The 17,264-nt window shown below is 35.2% G+C and overlaps 1 protein-coding gene across 1 annotated transcript; it reads right to left on the bottom strand.

Annotated features, from left to right (window-relative positions):
* Positions 1-109: 109 nt before the first annotated feature.
* LOC113325153 lies at positions 110-16,304 on the bottom strand. The gene is made up of 4 exons (XM_026573374.1): positions 16,194-16,304; positions 15,688-15,987; positions 15,491-15,608; positions 110-330 (listed from the first exon to the last, which is right to left on the bottom strand). The coding sequence occupies exons 1-4, from the start codon at positions 16,302-16,304 to the stop codon at positions 110-112; spliced, it is 750 nt and encodes a 249-aa protein (XP_026429159.1).
* Positions 16,305-17,264: the final 960 nt, after the last annotated feature.

The raw sequence follows: 17,264 nt of genomic DNA, 5'->3' as shown, positions 1-17,264 counted from the left end.
GGTCATTTTGAAATTAGCCAAAACGTCCCAATCGGTTAGTTTAAGTTAAGTAGTTAAAATTGGCATCATGACCGGTCAATGGTGTTAGGAAATGACACTTTTATCCTTATTATAAATTATTAAAAAGAGGGACATATCTGTTAAGATCATAGTTGATCACCACCACACCCCCACTTCCGCAGCCGCCACTGCCACCACCCTTATCTCCGCCGCAGCCGCCACTGCCACCACTATCACCAGAGAAACCACCATCGCCGCTGCCGCTGCCACCACCACCCACTTGAACCCTGAACTCTAAATTATGAACCATGAACCCTTTGAGCCTTGAACCTTAAATTATGACCATGAACCTGAAGAGAAATTTTGTCTTTTTCTACATCACAATGTGTGCCCAATTGACTACTTAACTGTACTTAACGGAATGGGCCATTTTGACTAATTTCAAAACGATGTGACATTTTGGCAAGGTGACCCCTCATTTCGGGGCATTTTTCCTAAGTTTCCTAGATACGAAAACGAAACAGGATTCATCAGATATGTGACAATTTTTAATGCAATGCCATGATTTCTTCCAGTTCGGGTTTTGTATTCATGTGCCTACTTGTATGAATGAGATGTAAGCCCAGTTCCTATGGGCACAACAAAGTGCCTTCTTTGCACCATTGTGGGCATGACAAATTGGCATATATACACAACGATCTACACAACTGGTTAAGTCGTAAATGTATCACTTAACCAGCTACGATAAAGTCTCCATCATACGATATTGATTGGTAAAGCAATCAAATATCCATCGCTGATGATGAAAACTTTATTTCCAGTTAAGGTTTTGGAGTCATGAATCACGAAGCGATTTTCCATTTTGAAAATCGAATCGTATAATGAATCGCGAATCGTAAATTCATGGCCGTTTTTAGTTTTACCCTGGAGAAAAAAGTGAACAAGTAATATTGGTATATTAGTCGCATTTCATAAAGTCACTTAAAAATGTATAAATAAAAATTTGCATGAATTATAAACAAGAGTCACCATGCCATAGTATCATGGTTTGCTACCACCAAAATGAACTATAGGTCAAGTGTTAAATTCCTTTAATTAGGATCCCACCATACACAAATAAATATATTATTTTTATCCAAGGTCCCACCAAACACAAATAAATATTCCCTTCATTTTGGAAAAAAAAGAAGATATTATCGGTTATCCAATTTAATCTATTTTATTATTTTTATTTAAATTTGTGAGGTTTACCATGACGGAGAAATGCATGTGGCATGGAAAAATAAATTCTATAACTCCTCAGAATAACCAGCTCAAGATACATAACAAAGCTCATGGAAACATCCATCACGCATGAAACAAACCTCTAAATAGTAAAACCCACTTGCATAATTTACCTCGCTAATTAAATTAGGGAATACCCATATAATTAGGGCTTAAGGATTTTTAACCTATGTAGGAGACTATGAGATCAAGATATGGAGCGTCTTTTGTGCATTAAAAGGCTTAAATATCCTCACTATTAAAACTCATTAATCTAAATTTATTCTCGTTTTCTCTCACAACAGAAACTAGCCATTTTCATCAGTCGATTAAGAATTTTATTCTTTCGTTTTACTTTTCAAACCAAATATTGTCAATCATTTCTTCGATTACAAATAAAAAAAAACTCATCGATAGATTATTCAACATAAATTGGAGATTTCATTCTTACGTTTTTCTTTCCAAACCAAACATTATCGATTATTTCGTCAATTACGATTCAAAAATAAACTCATCGATCGATTATTCTACATAAAGATGATAATAGAATTAAGCAAACAAATAAGAACCCTAGTCAAACCGGTACACGAATTGGCTATTTCAACAATCTAGAGAGCCGAATCGACGTTAATAAATATTGAAGAAGAAAAAGAACAATCTCAATCAACACCATCCGCCAGTATTTTAAGTGCTTTACGCGCTGAATGTTCCACATACACGATGGACACATGAGTTCTTCATGTACCTTCCAATTATGGTTCAATATCTTTGGGATAACTAGAATGAGCATGTGGATACATCCATATCTGTTGATTAATTATGAGTGATACGAAGTACAGAAAACCACGAAAAATTGATACTAGTGTAAAATAAAATCTATCTACTATAACCCCAAATTCCCTATCACTAACATTAACTTAATTTCTCTTATTTTCCCCAACTAAAACTTAACTTTTTTATTTTCTCCATCTTCTTCTTCTTTTTCGAACCTAAAAAAAAATCGCTTTTCGTCGATTACAAATAAAAAAAACTCATCAATAGATTATTCAACATAAATTGGGGATTTCATTCTTTCGTTTTTCTTTCCAAACGAAACATTATCGATTATTTCGTCGATTACGATTCAAAAATAAACTCATCGATCGATTATTCTACATAAAGATGCTAATAGAATTAAACAAACTAATAAGAACCCTAGTCAAACCAGTCCAGGAATTGGCTAAAGCAACAATCTAGAGATCCGAATCGAGGTTAATAAATATTGAAGAAGAAAAAGAACAATCTCAATCAACATCATCCGCCAGAAGTGCTTTGCGCGCTGAATGTTCCACATACACGACGGACACATGAGTTCTTCATGTACCTTCCAATTATGGTTCAATATCTTTGGGATAACTAGAATGAGCATGCGGATACATCCATATCTGTTGATTAATTATGAGTGATACGAAGTACAGAAAACCACGAAAAATTGATACCAGTGTAAAATAAAATCTATCTACTATAACCCCAAATTCTCTAACACTAACATTAACTTAATTTCTCTTATTTTCCCCAACTAAAACTTAACTTTTTTATTTTCTCCATCTTCTTCTTCTTTTTCGAACCTAAAACAAAATCGCTCTACTACAACTCTTAACTATAACTTAAATCTACTAAACTAATCTAACAAGTAATATAATTAGTTAACATCAAATAAGCAGAGGTGTTTTCTCCATAAAAAAAGAAAAAATGATACGGGATTTAGGAATTTCTATAAAATTTCTTTTGTCTTATTTGTGCTCTAACCGATATAGCAGGATGATTTAACTTTTACTTGTTTAACTTTTCTTTTTTGAATAATATGTTTGAGTAAATTAGCTTTTTTGCTCATGTAATGGATTATAAAAATTCAACTTGATAAGAAATAATTATTTTGCAGAAGTATTTAAGCATGTCCTGAAAGACATGAATCGAGTTATCATATACTTCTTTGTGTGCTTTCAAAAGAACAAAATCATAAATTTTTTAGATTAGAAATAGTCATAAGACTTAAATTAAAATTATCTTTTACAACATATCCGAAGTAATTTTTAAACATGTTCCAGTTGATCATCAAATGTTTTCAAGATTGGAAAACATTTGTTCGTCACTAAGCTTTGTGTTTGGGTTTTGGATCCTTAATCCTTTTTCATTAATAATCTCTTTCTTCAAATAAAAAAAAATCGTCCTTGAAGAAACAATTCAAGTGGCAACTAACTATTAATACTAATAAGATACTTAAATTTTGACGTAATACTAGCTGTAATTAAAAATAAAAATAAATTCAGCTTCATCCAATGAGGGAATAGGTGTTTACCCATGTTATAAAATCTAAATTCTTGTTTCCATATTAAAATTTTTTTATTTAACATTTACCCAAAATTTTTAAAAACCTAAACTTACTTTTAGTTTCGAATGTGCAGGAATCCGAATATGTCTAACGTTTTCCCACTAAAATTTATGATGCAAAATGATACACTAGGTTCTTAGTTTATATATACGAACTTTATGATATGAATACTCTTTTTTGCATATAATTTTTTTCAAATGAACATTTACTTTTTATATAAGTTTTCATAATGATATATACATTTTATTTTTTTTTGCATATGATTAATTGATGATAGTATATTTGTCATTATATAAATACTTTAAGAAAAATTATATCATGATGAAATATTATAGTGCTTTCATAATATCTTAAAGTATTTACGTTCTATATTAATACTAACTTAAATATGAAAACGTCTCTCGTCTTCTAAATAAAGAGTACAATACTTGTATCAAAAATATAATAAAATGAACAAAAAAGTATTTGTAATTATTACAAATAGATAAATAGTAATAAAATAGCAAACGTGGAATGTTATTTGGTTGGAAAAACATATATGCCCACACATGTAGTGATAACTACAACGATGCTTAAAACATAGATAAAAACATAGTTTGAAATTTTTTATATGTAGACTTACATGTTTTATATATGTGTAAACACTTTTTACTTTCCATTTTCAATACACAGACTACTACTTCCAACAACTCTAATAAAATAGTCTTAGATGATTCTGACAAACCTATAATTGTTCATTTAGTTGTAGGTTATGATTTATCACTATTAGGATCCATTTTCACAGAAACAATTGAATGAAATTGAGATCTTGAATATGGAGGCGGCTTTCTTTCTCAATTGCATATATATGTCGCCTCCCATTGCTAAAACACAAAAAAGGGGTATTTACATGATAAAAGAGGATTAAGAGACTGTTAAGAATAATGGTGATTAGAGTTCAGAGAAAGACTATTTGAATTACAAGTCTAATTCCCACTAACCCAACTTACATAAAAATCCATATTACTTAATTTCCCCTCACCAAAAAAGTTGTCCTTACTCTTTAGAAACCCTACCAACTTAGATTACCAGAATACCCTCAGTTGTCCGGAGTCGGTTGGTTTTGCTTGCACCCACACCCTCCTTTGCATATCGTAAGAATTACTAGTTAATCCACTATTTCCGACCCAGTTACTATTTCCAGAAAACATTTACTCACTGGTCCAAAAACATGTTTTTGGACCAGATTATTTACTCGCTAGTCCAAAAACTTTGTGGAGATTATAAAGTGTGTTTTCTAAATGCCTAAAACACCCTTCCAGATCTAATTAGTATCAACACATAATTGATATGTAGTATCATATCAATATTGTTACTTAACAATATCAATACATAACATATTAATATGTAGTAACACATGACATATTAATATGTTTGTACATATTAATATGTAGTAACATATGTAGTATTAATACATAACAATATTGATATGTAGTATCAATACATAACATAACACATATTTGTATGTAGTATCAATACATAGTATCAATACATAACATATTGATACTACATATGTAGTATCAATACATAACATATTAATATGTGGTAACATATGTAGTATCAATAAATAACATAACACATATTGGTATGTAGTGATGTTTATGGAGAGCATAAAAGAGGTTTTTACATAGTACTATATCTTAGGATTAGCAGAGTAATTTTACTCTTTTTAAACATTTTTTGGACTAGCGAGTAAATATCTTTTCTCACTGGACTAGCCATTAAACCGGGTCAGGTTTAGTGGACTAAACGGCAAAGTTCCCTTGCCTATTTCCTATTGGGCTTGTTAAGAATATGTGGTCCTAAATCACTGGCATGTATCCAACAAATAATTTCTGAATCTCATATGGTTGTGACGAATAAACAATATCCCCATATAATCATCATGTCGTGTAATAAGATGTTAATTTTTATTGTGCCTCATTCATTTGTATATTCCATAATCATTTTTCACGTTGCTCACATTCTTACTTTATTTTTGCCCATTTCCTCTTGCGGTGCTGCACACGCTTGTTAAGTATCAGGGGATTAAAGATGTAGAGGGAAATTTCAAGAACAAATCACGAATATTTTTTTAAAATCCGGTATTAGAGAAAGAGTGAAACCAATAACCTGATAGCTCATTAGCAACACCCCAAATGGCTAAAAAATCTGAAACAACTATGCATTGGACCGAGCATAATATATTTTGCAAGCAGACATTATTTTTAGAATACTTTTAGTTACAGCTTCGCAAAGCAACATTGAATGTGTACACACAATGAACTATTAAATCAAATGTTTCGGAAAAGAAAACAAACAAACAAAAAAAAGGCCTCTCGATTGAATTGATGTAAAAATGTTCCGCCGGTTAAATTTATGTCTCTCAATTTTAACTTTATTCCATGTTTATGAATTCTTTCTGAATCTAATTTTTTTTTGGTTCGATCCCACGTTGATTTCGCAAATTCGTGTGGGCTCATGGCACATCGATCGGTTGATTCGTCAAGAATCTCAACATGGCAAAGGTGTATAAAGCTAATCACTCTTTGGAATATGACTTTCTCCACAATCTCTGTTGTTTGTCGTATAATTTGTGTGGATACTAATGCTTTCTGAATGCATATCAATATAATGAAAATCCAAACGATAATGGCCTTGACTAATCTTACTAATCAGACTCGCAAAATCATTTCAAACTAGTATAGCACGCATGCGCGATGTGGCTGCCCTTTCGTTCATTCCGTAATTTGGATTTTTCGTGTATTAGCCAATGGTCAAAGTCAACAACATGTCAATGGTCAAAGTCAACGATCAATGCAAATGGTGAAAACTAATTTCACGCTAATCAGCAAAAATTAATTACGACTAAACTTGAATTTTTCATTTAATAATTTTTTCATAAATTTCCTTTTACGTCAAGAATGTGTATTCATAACTCGTATTTTTCCAAGACAGAAAGACTTCTTTATATACATCATTTTTCATGTATGTTCCCTTCTTTTTAGCAATGGTGCCTTTAGTCACTAAAACTTCATGTTTCTACTTGACACTCCTCTCGAGAGAGCAACATACAGTTTGTTAGAGCATAGCTCGGTCAGCCTCGCATGCGTTGCTATCTCAAGCATGTTTGTCAATGTTAGTGATCAAAACTATGAGTCTTGATTTCTGTCCTACATAACTAAGTCTCGGACTAGGATAGAAAAGTATGGTTGAGCTCAAGGACTTCATGGCGATTCATCATACAACGACGAAGATCTATACAAGGAACCATGGAACTTCATCAACAAAAAGGTATGTGGAGACTTGAACTTATCTATCACTCAAAAGTCTATCTATTCTATCTCCTACTTCTTATGAGACAAAAGTCTTATGCTATATAGACTAGATCATACACATTTAACATTTCGAGCTGAGCATTCATTGCTTATCCTTTTCTCGAAATCGTGTGTTGGTAAAGCATTTCGCTTTGATAAAGTTTATCTTCACCTAGTGACGAAAGTCATGAAAAGTTTCAATCACTTTGAGAATTGCTCTGACGTGAATCAGTCTGTGAATAACGGCTACATAACGTCCTCTGAGAATGTCTCAATGATTGAAATGAGAGTTTAGATTACATAACCATGTATTCCTTGAACCGAAGTTTTCGAACTTTATTGATCAAGAGAAATCGGAAGGATTGTGGAATTGGCTTGCCAAGTCCGCGAACTGTCGGAAGTTCTCGATCGGGAATTTCTGCTGGATTTTCCAAAACTCGTTTGTGTGCTTAGTCCGCGAACTGGCGGAAGTTCTCTTTCCGAGAATTTCTGTTGAGTTTGGAAAACTCAACCGATTAACTTAAGTCCGCGAACTTATTTGTGAAATTAAGAGGTTATGATCTAAAGATGTGCTCTGAACATGAAACATTAAATTACTAAGGAATGTTTTATGCAAACCGTGGCTATAATGTTCATGAGCCGATTCAATCGAATCGAATCATCTTTGTTTCAATTGTGTCTTGTGTTGTTATATAAGATCTCATAGCAATTGAACAACTCTTTAACTAGTTCATTTGAGTCAATTGAACTAGTTATGGTGAAGAAGAACAAGGTTAAATGCTCATATGGTTAACCTTTTGGGTTACTATGTTGAGCCAACATACACGTACACGTTTGGGCATGGTTTTTGCAAACCCCGTAAATGTCTACGCAAGTGTGTGTGACAAGTTAAGTTTTCGATCTAACGGTTGAGAAATATTAGCTTGATCTAAATCAGGTTTCATCTAACGGTGAATAAGGATTGCTTTGTAACTAAGGCAAAACCCTGATTTGAAGGCTATATAATGGAGACATCTAGCTTTGAGCAAAACTACTCCCCACACGTCCGTGTGATACTAGTGCGCTCGCTAGAGTCGATTTTCTTTTAACCTTTGGTTTTCTTCTCTAAAACCAGGTTAACGACTTACAGACTTCATTGGTATTGTGAAGGCAGACCGATAGTACTTTATCGTAGTTGTGTGATCTGATCTTGCATCTTCTATCATACGAGTACAATCGATTGATTGGCTTGAGATCGTGAGAGTTCTCCGATAGGCAAGATAAAGAAGTCACAAACATCTTTGTCTCATTGTTTGTGATTCCTCGACAAACAGCCTGTGTAGTCAGGAAGGATTGTAGAGAGGTGATTAATTAATCTATGATGTTCGTAGGGAATATAAGACCGAATTATCAATTATCAGAGGCGTAGGAGTACAACTGTACCTTGGATCGGTGGGAGACTGATTGGGGTTCAACTATAGTCCCAGTCCGAAGTTAGCTTGGAGTAGGCTAGTGTCTGTAGCGGCTTAATATAGTGTGTATTCAATCTGGACTAGGTCCCGGGGTTTTCAGCATTTGCGGTTTCCTCGTTAACAAAATTTCTGGTGTCTGTGTTATTTCTTTTCCGCATTATATTTTATATAATTGAAATAATACAGGTTGTGCGTTCGTGATCATCAATTGGAAATCCAACCTTTGGTTGTTGATTTATATTGATTGATAGTTGGACATTGGTCTTTGGTACCGTCCAAGTATTCCTTGTGTTTTGATTATGACTCGCTGATTTCTATTAGCTTGAGTAATATCAAAAACAAGAGAGAGATATTAACTCCTTGAGATACTTTTATCTAGATTGAGTCTGACTGTCCAGTTGATTCTCTAGCAAAGTATTTCGGAGTTAGTCCATACAGATTGCTAATCGAAATATTGGGTGGTGTTGTTAGACCCCCACTTTTTCAATTGGTATCAGAGCAGGCAAACACGTTAAAGACCTAACAAGTCTGTGTTTGTAGCGATCTGACTCTATGGATAGAGGTTCTATCTCTATTAACGTACCACCAGTCTTTGATGGATCAAAGTACTCAGCATGGAAAATTTCAATGTGTGCTTATCTTCAAGCATGTGATTTTCAAACCTGGATATGTATTGTTAACGGCTATAATCCCCCGGTTAGTACAAAAGACGATGTATCTATACGAAAGGAAGTTTGTAGTTATAGTCCTGAAGAATCTCTTGCTGCATTGCAAAATTCCTTCGGATTAAATGCTATCAGACAGGCTGTTACCTCAGATCTTCAGTAGTATGTTGCTACTTGCACTAAGTCTAAAGAAGTCTGGGATATCTTAGAAACTGTATTTGAAGACAAGAGATACGTTTATAAGAAACAAGCCATCAATGGAGGAAACAACGTCAACACTCCTTCCATGAATACCTCCTGCGGACAGGTGACAATTCGTGATCCAAATTCTGTTCAAACCTTTGCTTTCAACGTTGTTTCCGAGACAAGTAAATCCTCTAACTTATCTTGGGCTGATGAGTGTTGTTCATATGGTTATCGGTTCAATAAACTGTTGTTAACAGAAAGGATCAAGAAGTTCATAAAGAGGAGCGTTAGATGTGATAAACATCCACTGTCAGCTATTGCTTCTAAAAATTCTATGGAAGATAAATCTCCGTGTGTCGACGTTTTGAATATGTCTGCTGAATGTGAAGTTACAACTCTCGCAGCAGAAACCTCCATACACTCAAAATCTGATTCGGAAATTGAGTCTGACACAGAGATTTTCGATTTCTTGAACAAAGAGGTCCTTCAAGAAAATCTTCAATTAAAAGCTTTATTGAAGAAACTGGAATCTTTAATCCAAGTGAAAGATCTTGAGATAGATTGTCTTAATGATCAACTCACCAGGACCATTGTTCTAAAGGAAAAAGAGATTAATATTCTCAAAGATGATCTTCAACGATTATCTGGAAGTTCTGATAAAATCTCAGCAATGTTAATTGGTCAGAAATCCTTTGGAAACACCAATGGTTTAGGATTTAAGAGCAAGACTGCAGGTATCGTCAACTATGTTCCTAAGTGTCATGGGAAAACAAAGGCTGGCAGTTGTAATAAAGCAGAAGGTACTTCAACAAGACAAAGGACCGCCGGGTTGTTGGTTTTGTGGAAATGCAAATCATGTTCAAAACACGTGTTGGAGATTCAAGCAGAGGAACAAAAGAATTTATAAACTACAAGAGAACATGCAAAAGTTGAATATGGATAATCAAAGGTCGTGTAATATCAATGCTTCCAGAATCAGAAGAAGGAGGAAACCTGTTTTTGCAACAAGTTTTGACAAGCAAGGGGAGCATCTGGCTCACTTTGTCTCTGGTTGATCTCGGAGACGCCTGCATCCTCATTCTTAGCTTGAGAAGATTGAAGCTCTGCATCTTGTGGCTCAAGCATGTATCTTTAAATATCCTGCTAACAATATTGTTTTGTGGATCCTTAAACTTTGGAAGACTGTGTCAAGGGTTAGGGTTTGACACTTTTAAATCTTCTTATCTTCTCCTGTCTTCTCATACGTTTTCATGGCTCCTGTAACTAGAGGCACTTCTAAAAGTAATGCAGTAGACGAAGTCAACGTATATCTATGCAAAGGAATTACTTCCTCAAGGATGATAAAGAAGAAGTCTACAATCAATAAAAAAAGTTCTTCCTCTAACTGTCTCCTTTGTGGTTGTCGTGCTGATGATCATTTTAGAGAAATGGTGAAAGACTTCATCAGCAAGAGAAATGATTTGAAATCTCGAATCATTTCCTCTGTGGAAGAAATAACTCACTATGAACAAAGGTTGTCTTTAACCAAGAATATCTTGCGTGATCTAAAAAGGGAACTTAGTGAGTTAACTGATATTTCTGAAGATTTAGAGGAATTAAACAATCCCATAATCAATGGGTTTTTCAATAACAAGAAGGAGTTTTCTGTAGATTCCCTGAGAAAGATCTACAATACCTAGTAAGTCTTCTTTTTGAATTAGTTGGAAGAATAACTAGTGCTTTGAATAGCGATGATTGTGACTACACATAATTATTTTTGTTTTCATCTTCTTATGTTATTTTTTTTAGGTTTATTGGTATTAAATTCTAAAAATATTTGGAGGATGAGGTCATTGCAGTATTGATCTTTATGATTTTGTGATATTGCAATTTGTTTATGGGATATGTATTGTTTGCGTCCGTGAACTTGAAGGTCCCATATTGATTTCAAAAGTAAAGTCGTTCATGAATCGGTATTCGTATTGATGAAAGGACGAATGGGCGTTTGACAAATACAAAAGTTATGCCTATGCAGTCATGTATTTGATGTAAAATAGGATAAAATCTTTTGTTTGACAAGGATAAAGTCTATTATGTCGTTATGATGGAAAATAGAATAGATCCTTGTATGTTATCCACGGTATTGATCTTCATTAATCCATCTTGCTATGTTTTACCGTGAAGGCTCCATTATGTGTCTTATGTTGAGCACCTTACAACTAAGTCAATTTACCTTGGCTTTGTGGGTTGTTCCGTAAGATACTATATGTTGAGCATTAGGAACTAAATTAATCAACCAGTTTGGTTATTTAGTTTGTACTCCATAAGTTTTCTTTCTTATGTCGAGTACATGTACGGTTAAGGTTGTCATATTCTATGATGAACTTAGTCGGGGTTCCATAAGTTCTCTTATGTTGGGCCCAAAATAATTAAATTGATTACTTCGGTGATTAGTTTGATTTTTTGTATTCCAATTAGATTAATTATAGGTTCTCTTGTAATTAATCTAGTTGAGTTTTCATATATTCCACAAATTCTTGTGTTGAGTATATGAACGGCTACACTATCATGTTCTTTTGGTTAATATAGTCGTATATTCCTTAAGGTTTTCTTTATGTTGAGTATGTGAACGACTAAGTTAGTCATCTCCGTATGATTACCTTAGTCCTAGCTCCGTAAGTTTACTTATGTTGAGCACCTTCAATTAAATTGATCACTTTTGTGGTTTGATTTAATTGCGTATTCCAATTGAATTAATCATGGGTTTTCTTGTGATTAATTTGGTTGAGCTTTGGATATAGAAAATCATTCCTATGGTTTTTGGTGTCCAATTTAAAAATCCTTCTTTTCTTTCGAAATTAAGGTCGCTCTTGTTGTTCTTTTGGGAATGACATCAAATGCGGGAGAGTTCTTTTGATCTTGTGCTTAATGGTAATATCTTGCGGGGTGTGCGGCTGTGGAATTTTATAGGGGTTATCTTGTATCTTAAAACTCCTTGATGAATGCATTTAGCTTCTGCTTTATGATTGCATCTAAATTAAGCTGGTATGTATTTTTTCTTTTAGTCTATGAAATGTCTCTTGTGGAAATTTCATTATGATCCCGTTCTTGTACCTTTGCCAATTTTATTGACAAAAAGGGGGAGAAATATTGTAGTTCACACTACAAATACATATGGTTTTTGGATCATTGTGTAAGAGGGAGTGGTTTCCATGATCGATATGGAGTATTGACTAAGGGGGAATGATACATATCACCGTAGTGGTATTGTTAAAGTCGTGATACAATTGGAATTTGATGTTACATAATAATACCATGACACTGTATAATAATGATCGAGAATCTCGATTTCTCTCATTGTTATAGCTACGGATCTTCAACAACAGTGATGCTAAACTTACAACCTTTGGGATCATTGGAGTACTTGGAAGGACGAAGATTTCAGGGAACGTTGAAGATTAAACTATGGAATAGGAGCCACTAAAGTTTATCTTTTTTGTATTCCATATGTATTAATAGTTTTGTCACTAAAATTGACAAAGGGGGAGATTGTTAGAGCATAGCTCGGTCAACCTCGCATGCGTTGCTGTCTCAAGCATGTTTGTCAATGTTAGTGATCAAAACTATGAGTCTTGATTTCTAGCCTACATAGCTAAGTCTCGAACTAGGATAGAAAAGTGTAGTTGAGCTCAAGAACTTCACGACGATTCATCATACAACGACGAAGATCTATACAAGGAACCGTGGAACTTCATCAACAAAAAGGTATGCGGAGACTTGAACTTATCTATCACTCAAGAGTCTATCTATTCTATCTCCTACTTCTTATGAGACAAAAGTCTTATGCTATATAGACTAGATCATACACATTTGACATTTCGAGTTGAGCATTCATTGCTTATCCTTTTCTCGAAATCGTGTGTTGGTAAAGCGTTTCGCTTTGATCAAGTTTATCTTCACCTTGTGACGAAAGTCATGAAAAGTTTCCATCAATTTGAGAATTGCTCTGACGTGAATCGGTCTGTGAACAACGACTATATAGCGTCCTCTGAGAATGTATCAATGATTAAAATGAGAGTTTAGATTTCATAACGATGTATTCCTTGAACCGAAGTTTTCGAACTTTGTTGATCAAGAGAAATCGGAAGGATTGTGGAATTTGCTTGCCAAGTCCGTGAACCCAGTCCGCTGACTCAGTACGCGAATTGTCGGAAGTTCTCGACCGAGAATTTATGCTAGATTTTCCAAAACTCGTTTGTGTGCTTAGTCCGCGAACTCAGTCCGTGAACCCAGTCCGCGAACTGGCAGAAGTTCTCTTTCGGAGAATTTCTGTTGAGTTTGGAAAACTCAACCGATTAACTTAAGTCCGCGAACTTGTTTGTGAACTTAAGAGGTTATGATCTAAAGATTTGCTCTGAACATGAAATATTAAATTACTAAGGAATGCTTTATGCAAACCGTGGCTATAATGTTCATGAGACGATTCAATCGAATCGAATCATCTTTGTTTCAATTGTGTCTAGTGTAGTTACATAAGATCTCATAGCAATTGAAAAACTCTTTAACTAGTTCATTTGAGTCAATTGAACTAGTTATGGTGAAGAAGAACAAGGTTAATATGAAATGCTCATATGGTTAAACTTTTGGGTTACTATGTTGAATAAACATACACGTACACGTTTGGGAATGGTTTTCGCAAACCCAGTAAACGTCTACCCAAGTGTGTGTGACAAGCTAAGTTTTCGATCTAACGGTTGAGAAATATTAGCTTGAATCTAAATCAGGTTTTCATCTAACGGTGAATAAGGATTGCTTTGTAACTAAGGAAAAACCCTGATTTGAAGGCTATATAAAGGAGACATCTAGCTTTGAGAAAAACTAATCCCCACACGTCCGTGTGATACTAGTGCGCTCGCTAGAGTCGATTCTCCTTTAACCTGTGGTTTTCTTCTCTAAAACCAGGTTAACGACCTAAAGACTTCATTGGGATTGTGAAGGCAGACCGATAGTACTTTATCGTAGTTGTGTGATCTGATCTTGCATCTTCTATCGTACGAGTACAATCGATTGATTGGCTTGAGATCGTGAGAGTTCTCCGATAGGCAAGATAAAGAAGTCACAAACATCTTCCTCTCACTGTTTTTGATTCCTCGACAAACCGCCTGTGTAGTCAGGAATGATTGTAGAGAGGTGATTAATTAATCTATGATGTTCGTAGGGAATATAAGACCGAATTATCAATTGGTTCCTGTTCACCTTGATTTTATATCTTAGACGGAACAAAACCTAGGGTTTATCTGTGAGACAGATTTATCCTTTGATAGACTTTTCTGTGTGAGACAGATCTGTTTATTATCAAGTCTGTGATTTTGGGTTGCAACAACTCTTGGTTGTGGGTGAGATCAGCTAAGGGAATCAAGTGCGCAGTATCCTGCTGAGATCAGAGGCGTAGGAGTACAACTGTACCTTGGATCGGTGGGATACTGATTGGGGTTCAACTATAGTCCAGTCCGAAATTATCTTGGAGTAGGCTAGTGTCTGTAGCGGCTTAATATAGTGTGTATTCAATCTGGACTAAGTCCCGGGGTTTTTCAGCATTTGCGGTTTCCTCGTTAACAAAATTTCTGGTGTCTGTGTTATTTCTTTTCCTCATTATATTTTATATAATTGAAATAATACAGGTTGTGCGTTCGTGATCATCAATTGGAAATCCAACCTTTGGTTGTTGATTTATATTGATTGATAGTTGGACATTGGTCTTTGGTACCGTCCAAGTATTCCTTGTGTTTTGATTATGACTCGCTGATTTCTATTAGCTTGAGTAATATCAAAAACAAGAGAGAGATATTAACTCCTTGAGATACGTTTATCTAGATTGAGTCTGACTGTCTAGTTGATTCTCTAGCAAAGTATTTCGGAGTTAGTCCATACAGATTGCTAAGCGAAATATTGGGTGGTGTTGTTATACCCCCGCCTTTTCACAGTTGACCATGGTTGAACACATGTTCAGGGGAAAAAATACTTGTATTTTCAATCGTTTTCCCTTGCGCCTTGTTGACTGTAAAGGCGAAACACAAAAGGATCGGAAACTGTTTACGTTTAAACTTGTATGGAGCTTCATATTCTCAGGTGGCTCCAGTGGCATCATGTGAATGAAGACTCGTGTACCTATGTAATTCCCGCTAATTATTACAACATATATACAGTTTGGGAAGAACTCTTTGATTCTTAACCTGGTACCATTGCATAGATCATATTTTGCATCAACATTCCGCAATAGCATAATAGGCGCACCGATCTTCAGTTTCAAAATGTGTGATGGTAAACCTCCTGGAGCAATGTTGTTCAAGTATTCTTGCTGGTAAAGACCATAAGTATTATCATCCACAATCAAATGAGTAGAATAGAACTTCTTTTCCGGGAAAAATTCTAAGTACTCGGTCATTAAGCTTCTCGACGTACTCGTTCAACGGTGTGATCAATGCCCTATTAACCATGTAGTCTATATCTCTGGCATTTTCCACAAAGTTTGGAAATGTTACATCTATAAGCTGAGACAAAGAAGCATCACTAACCCATGGTATGCCCATCTCTTCTGGAACCTTTATCGTCTCATTAGCAACGCAAGGTTCATCCCCGTCTCCAACACGAATCAAAAACTTAGAATAAGATGCATCCTTGGCTACACGCATATTCTTCCTCAGATGTAAAACATGTACATCTCGTACAAATGTGACCTGTTAAGAATGTAATGTAACTCAATATCACTTCAAATTATCCTCTTAAAAGTTAATTAAATACCAGAGTTTAAGAAACATTAAGTAATCATATCAATATAAAATAATTTTTTTTATCTTGAAAGGAAAAAAAATGCAGTGTACCTGCTAAGACATGCATCGACTATCTGTAGTCCCCTTGTACTCCTTGGAATCACTGGTAGTACCTGACGAAAATCACCTCCCATGATTAGAATCTTTCCACCAAATGGTTCAACAATCCCTGTGATATCTCTCATTGTCCGATCAAATGCTTCCAAAGAATAGAGATTCGCCATTGTATATTCATCCCACATAAGGACGGTAGCATGCCTCAAAAGTTTAGCTTCCTCAGTATGTTTGTTCGTACGACACATTGAAGTTGATTTCGGTGTCATTGGAAGTTGAAACCTTGAGTGTCTTGTCCTCCCACCAGGTAGAGATATTCTACCTGGTGGGAGGACATGACACTCAAGGTTTCAACTTCCTCAGTATTTTTCCTAATAGTCACCAGAATACCACGATAGAGATATGTATTCCCCGTACCTCACGAACCATCTATGAAGAAGACTTTACTTTCCTTTCAGTCAATTGCTTCCATGATTGTATCGTAGTCCCTAGACTGGTCTTCATTCAACTTTTGGACAGAAGACAGGTATTCGTCTGATATAGGAATCGACAACTCCTCTTGAATCATACTTGAGATATCAAAATCCACACCCAATGTGCCTACAATCGGCGGTAGATCATACATGGATGCATCTTTATCATGCTACTTAAGTATCAAATTCAACTCACGAAGAAGACGATCTGATAAGAATGTCGAGCTTGTATTGCTTGAACTCGAGTAATCCTCGACCATGCTGTTGAAAAATTCATCCCACAATTCTCTCACGCCTGATGGATTACAAAAGTTCAAGATAGAGGCAAATTGAACCCCAGAATTACGAAATCCCTCAAAAGAAGAGGTATATATCTGGCGAGACAGGAAGCTTCTTCTCCTCCAGAACTGGGTCCATGCCCTGTGCTCGTAGGAAATTACAAGAATGGCAACGCGATTACAAGGAAAAGTTATTGCACGAGAACTGCTGGTCTTAAGTCCAATGCTGCAGGTCATCAAAAAAGAAGAAGAAAGAAACCTAAAGCTCATAGATTTCAGGATGTCGAAGCTTTCATGGCCCGTTATCACGGATATGTACATGCTCATAAAGCTGAGCTTCCACCAGCTGAGGTCGTTGAAGATGGGAAGGAAATTCCTC

This window comes from Papaver somniferum, chromosome 11, assembly GCF_003573695.1.
Source record: "Papaver somniferum cultivar HN1 chromosome 11, ASM357369v1, whole genome shotgun sequence".
In the NCBI taxonomy this organism is placed as follows: domain Eukaryota; kingdom Viridiplantae; phylum Streptophyta; class Magnoliopsida; order Ranunculales; family Papaveraceae; genus Papaver; species Papaver somniferum.
Note: the sequence above shows the minus strand (reverse complement) of the source record. Positions and strands in the feature narration are given on the sequence as shown.

What these genes read in the sequence shown, in the direction of transcription:
- LOC113325153 (XM_026573374.1), bottom strand. Translation starts at nt 16,304, where the DNA reads ATGGCGAATCTCTATTCTTTGGAAGCATTTGATCGGACAATGAGAGAT. An exon ending in TCGAGAAGCTTAATGACCGA is followed by an intron (nt 15,609 to 15,687) that starts GTACTTAGAATT and finishes GGTCTTTACCAG; the next exon opens with CAAGAATACTTGAACAACAT. An exon ending in AAAATATGATCTATGCAATG is followed by an intron (nt 331 to 15,490) that starts GTACCAGGTTAA and finishes TCATAATTTAAG; the next exon opens with GTTCAAGGCTCAAAGGGTTC.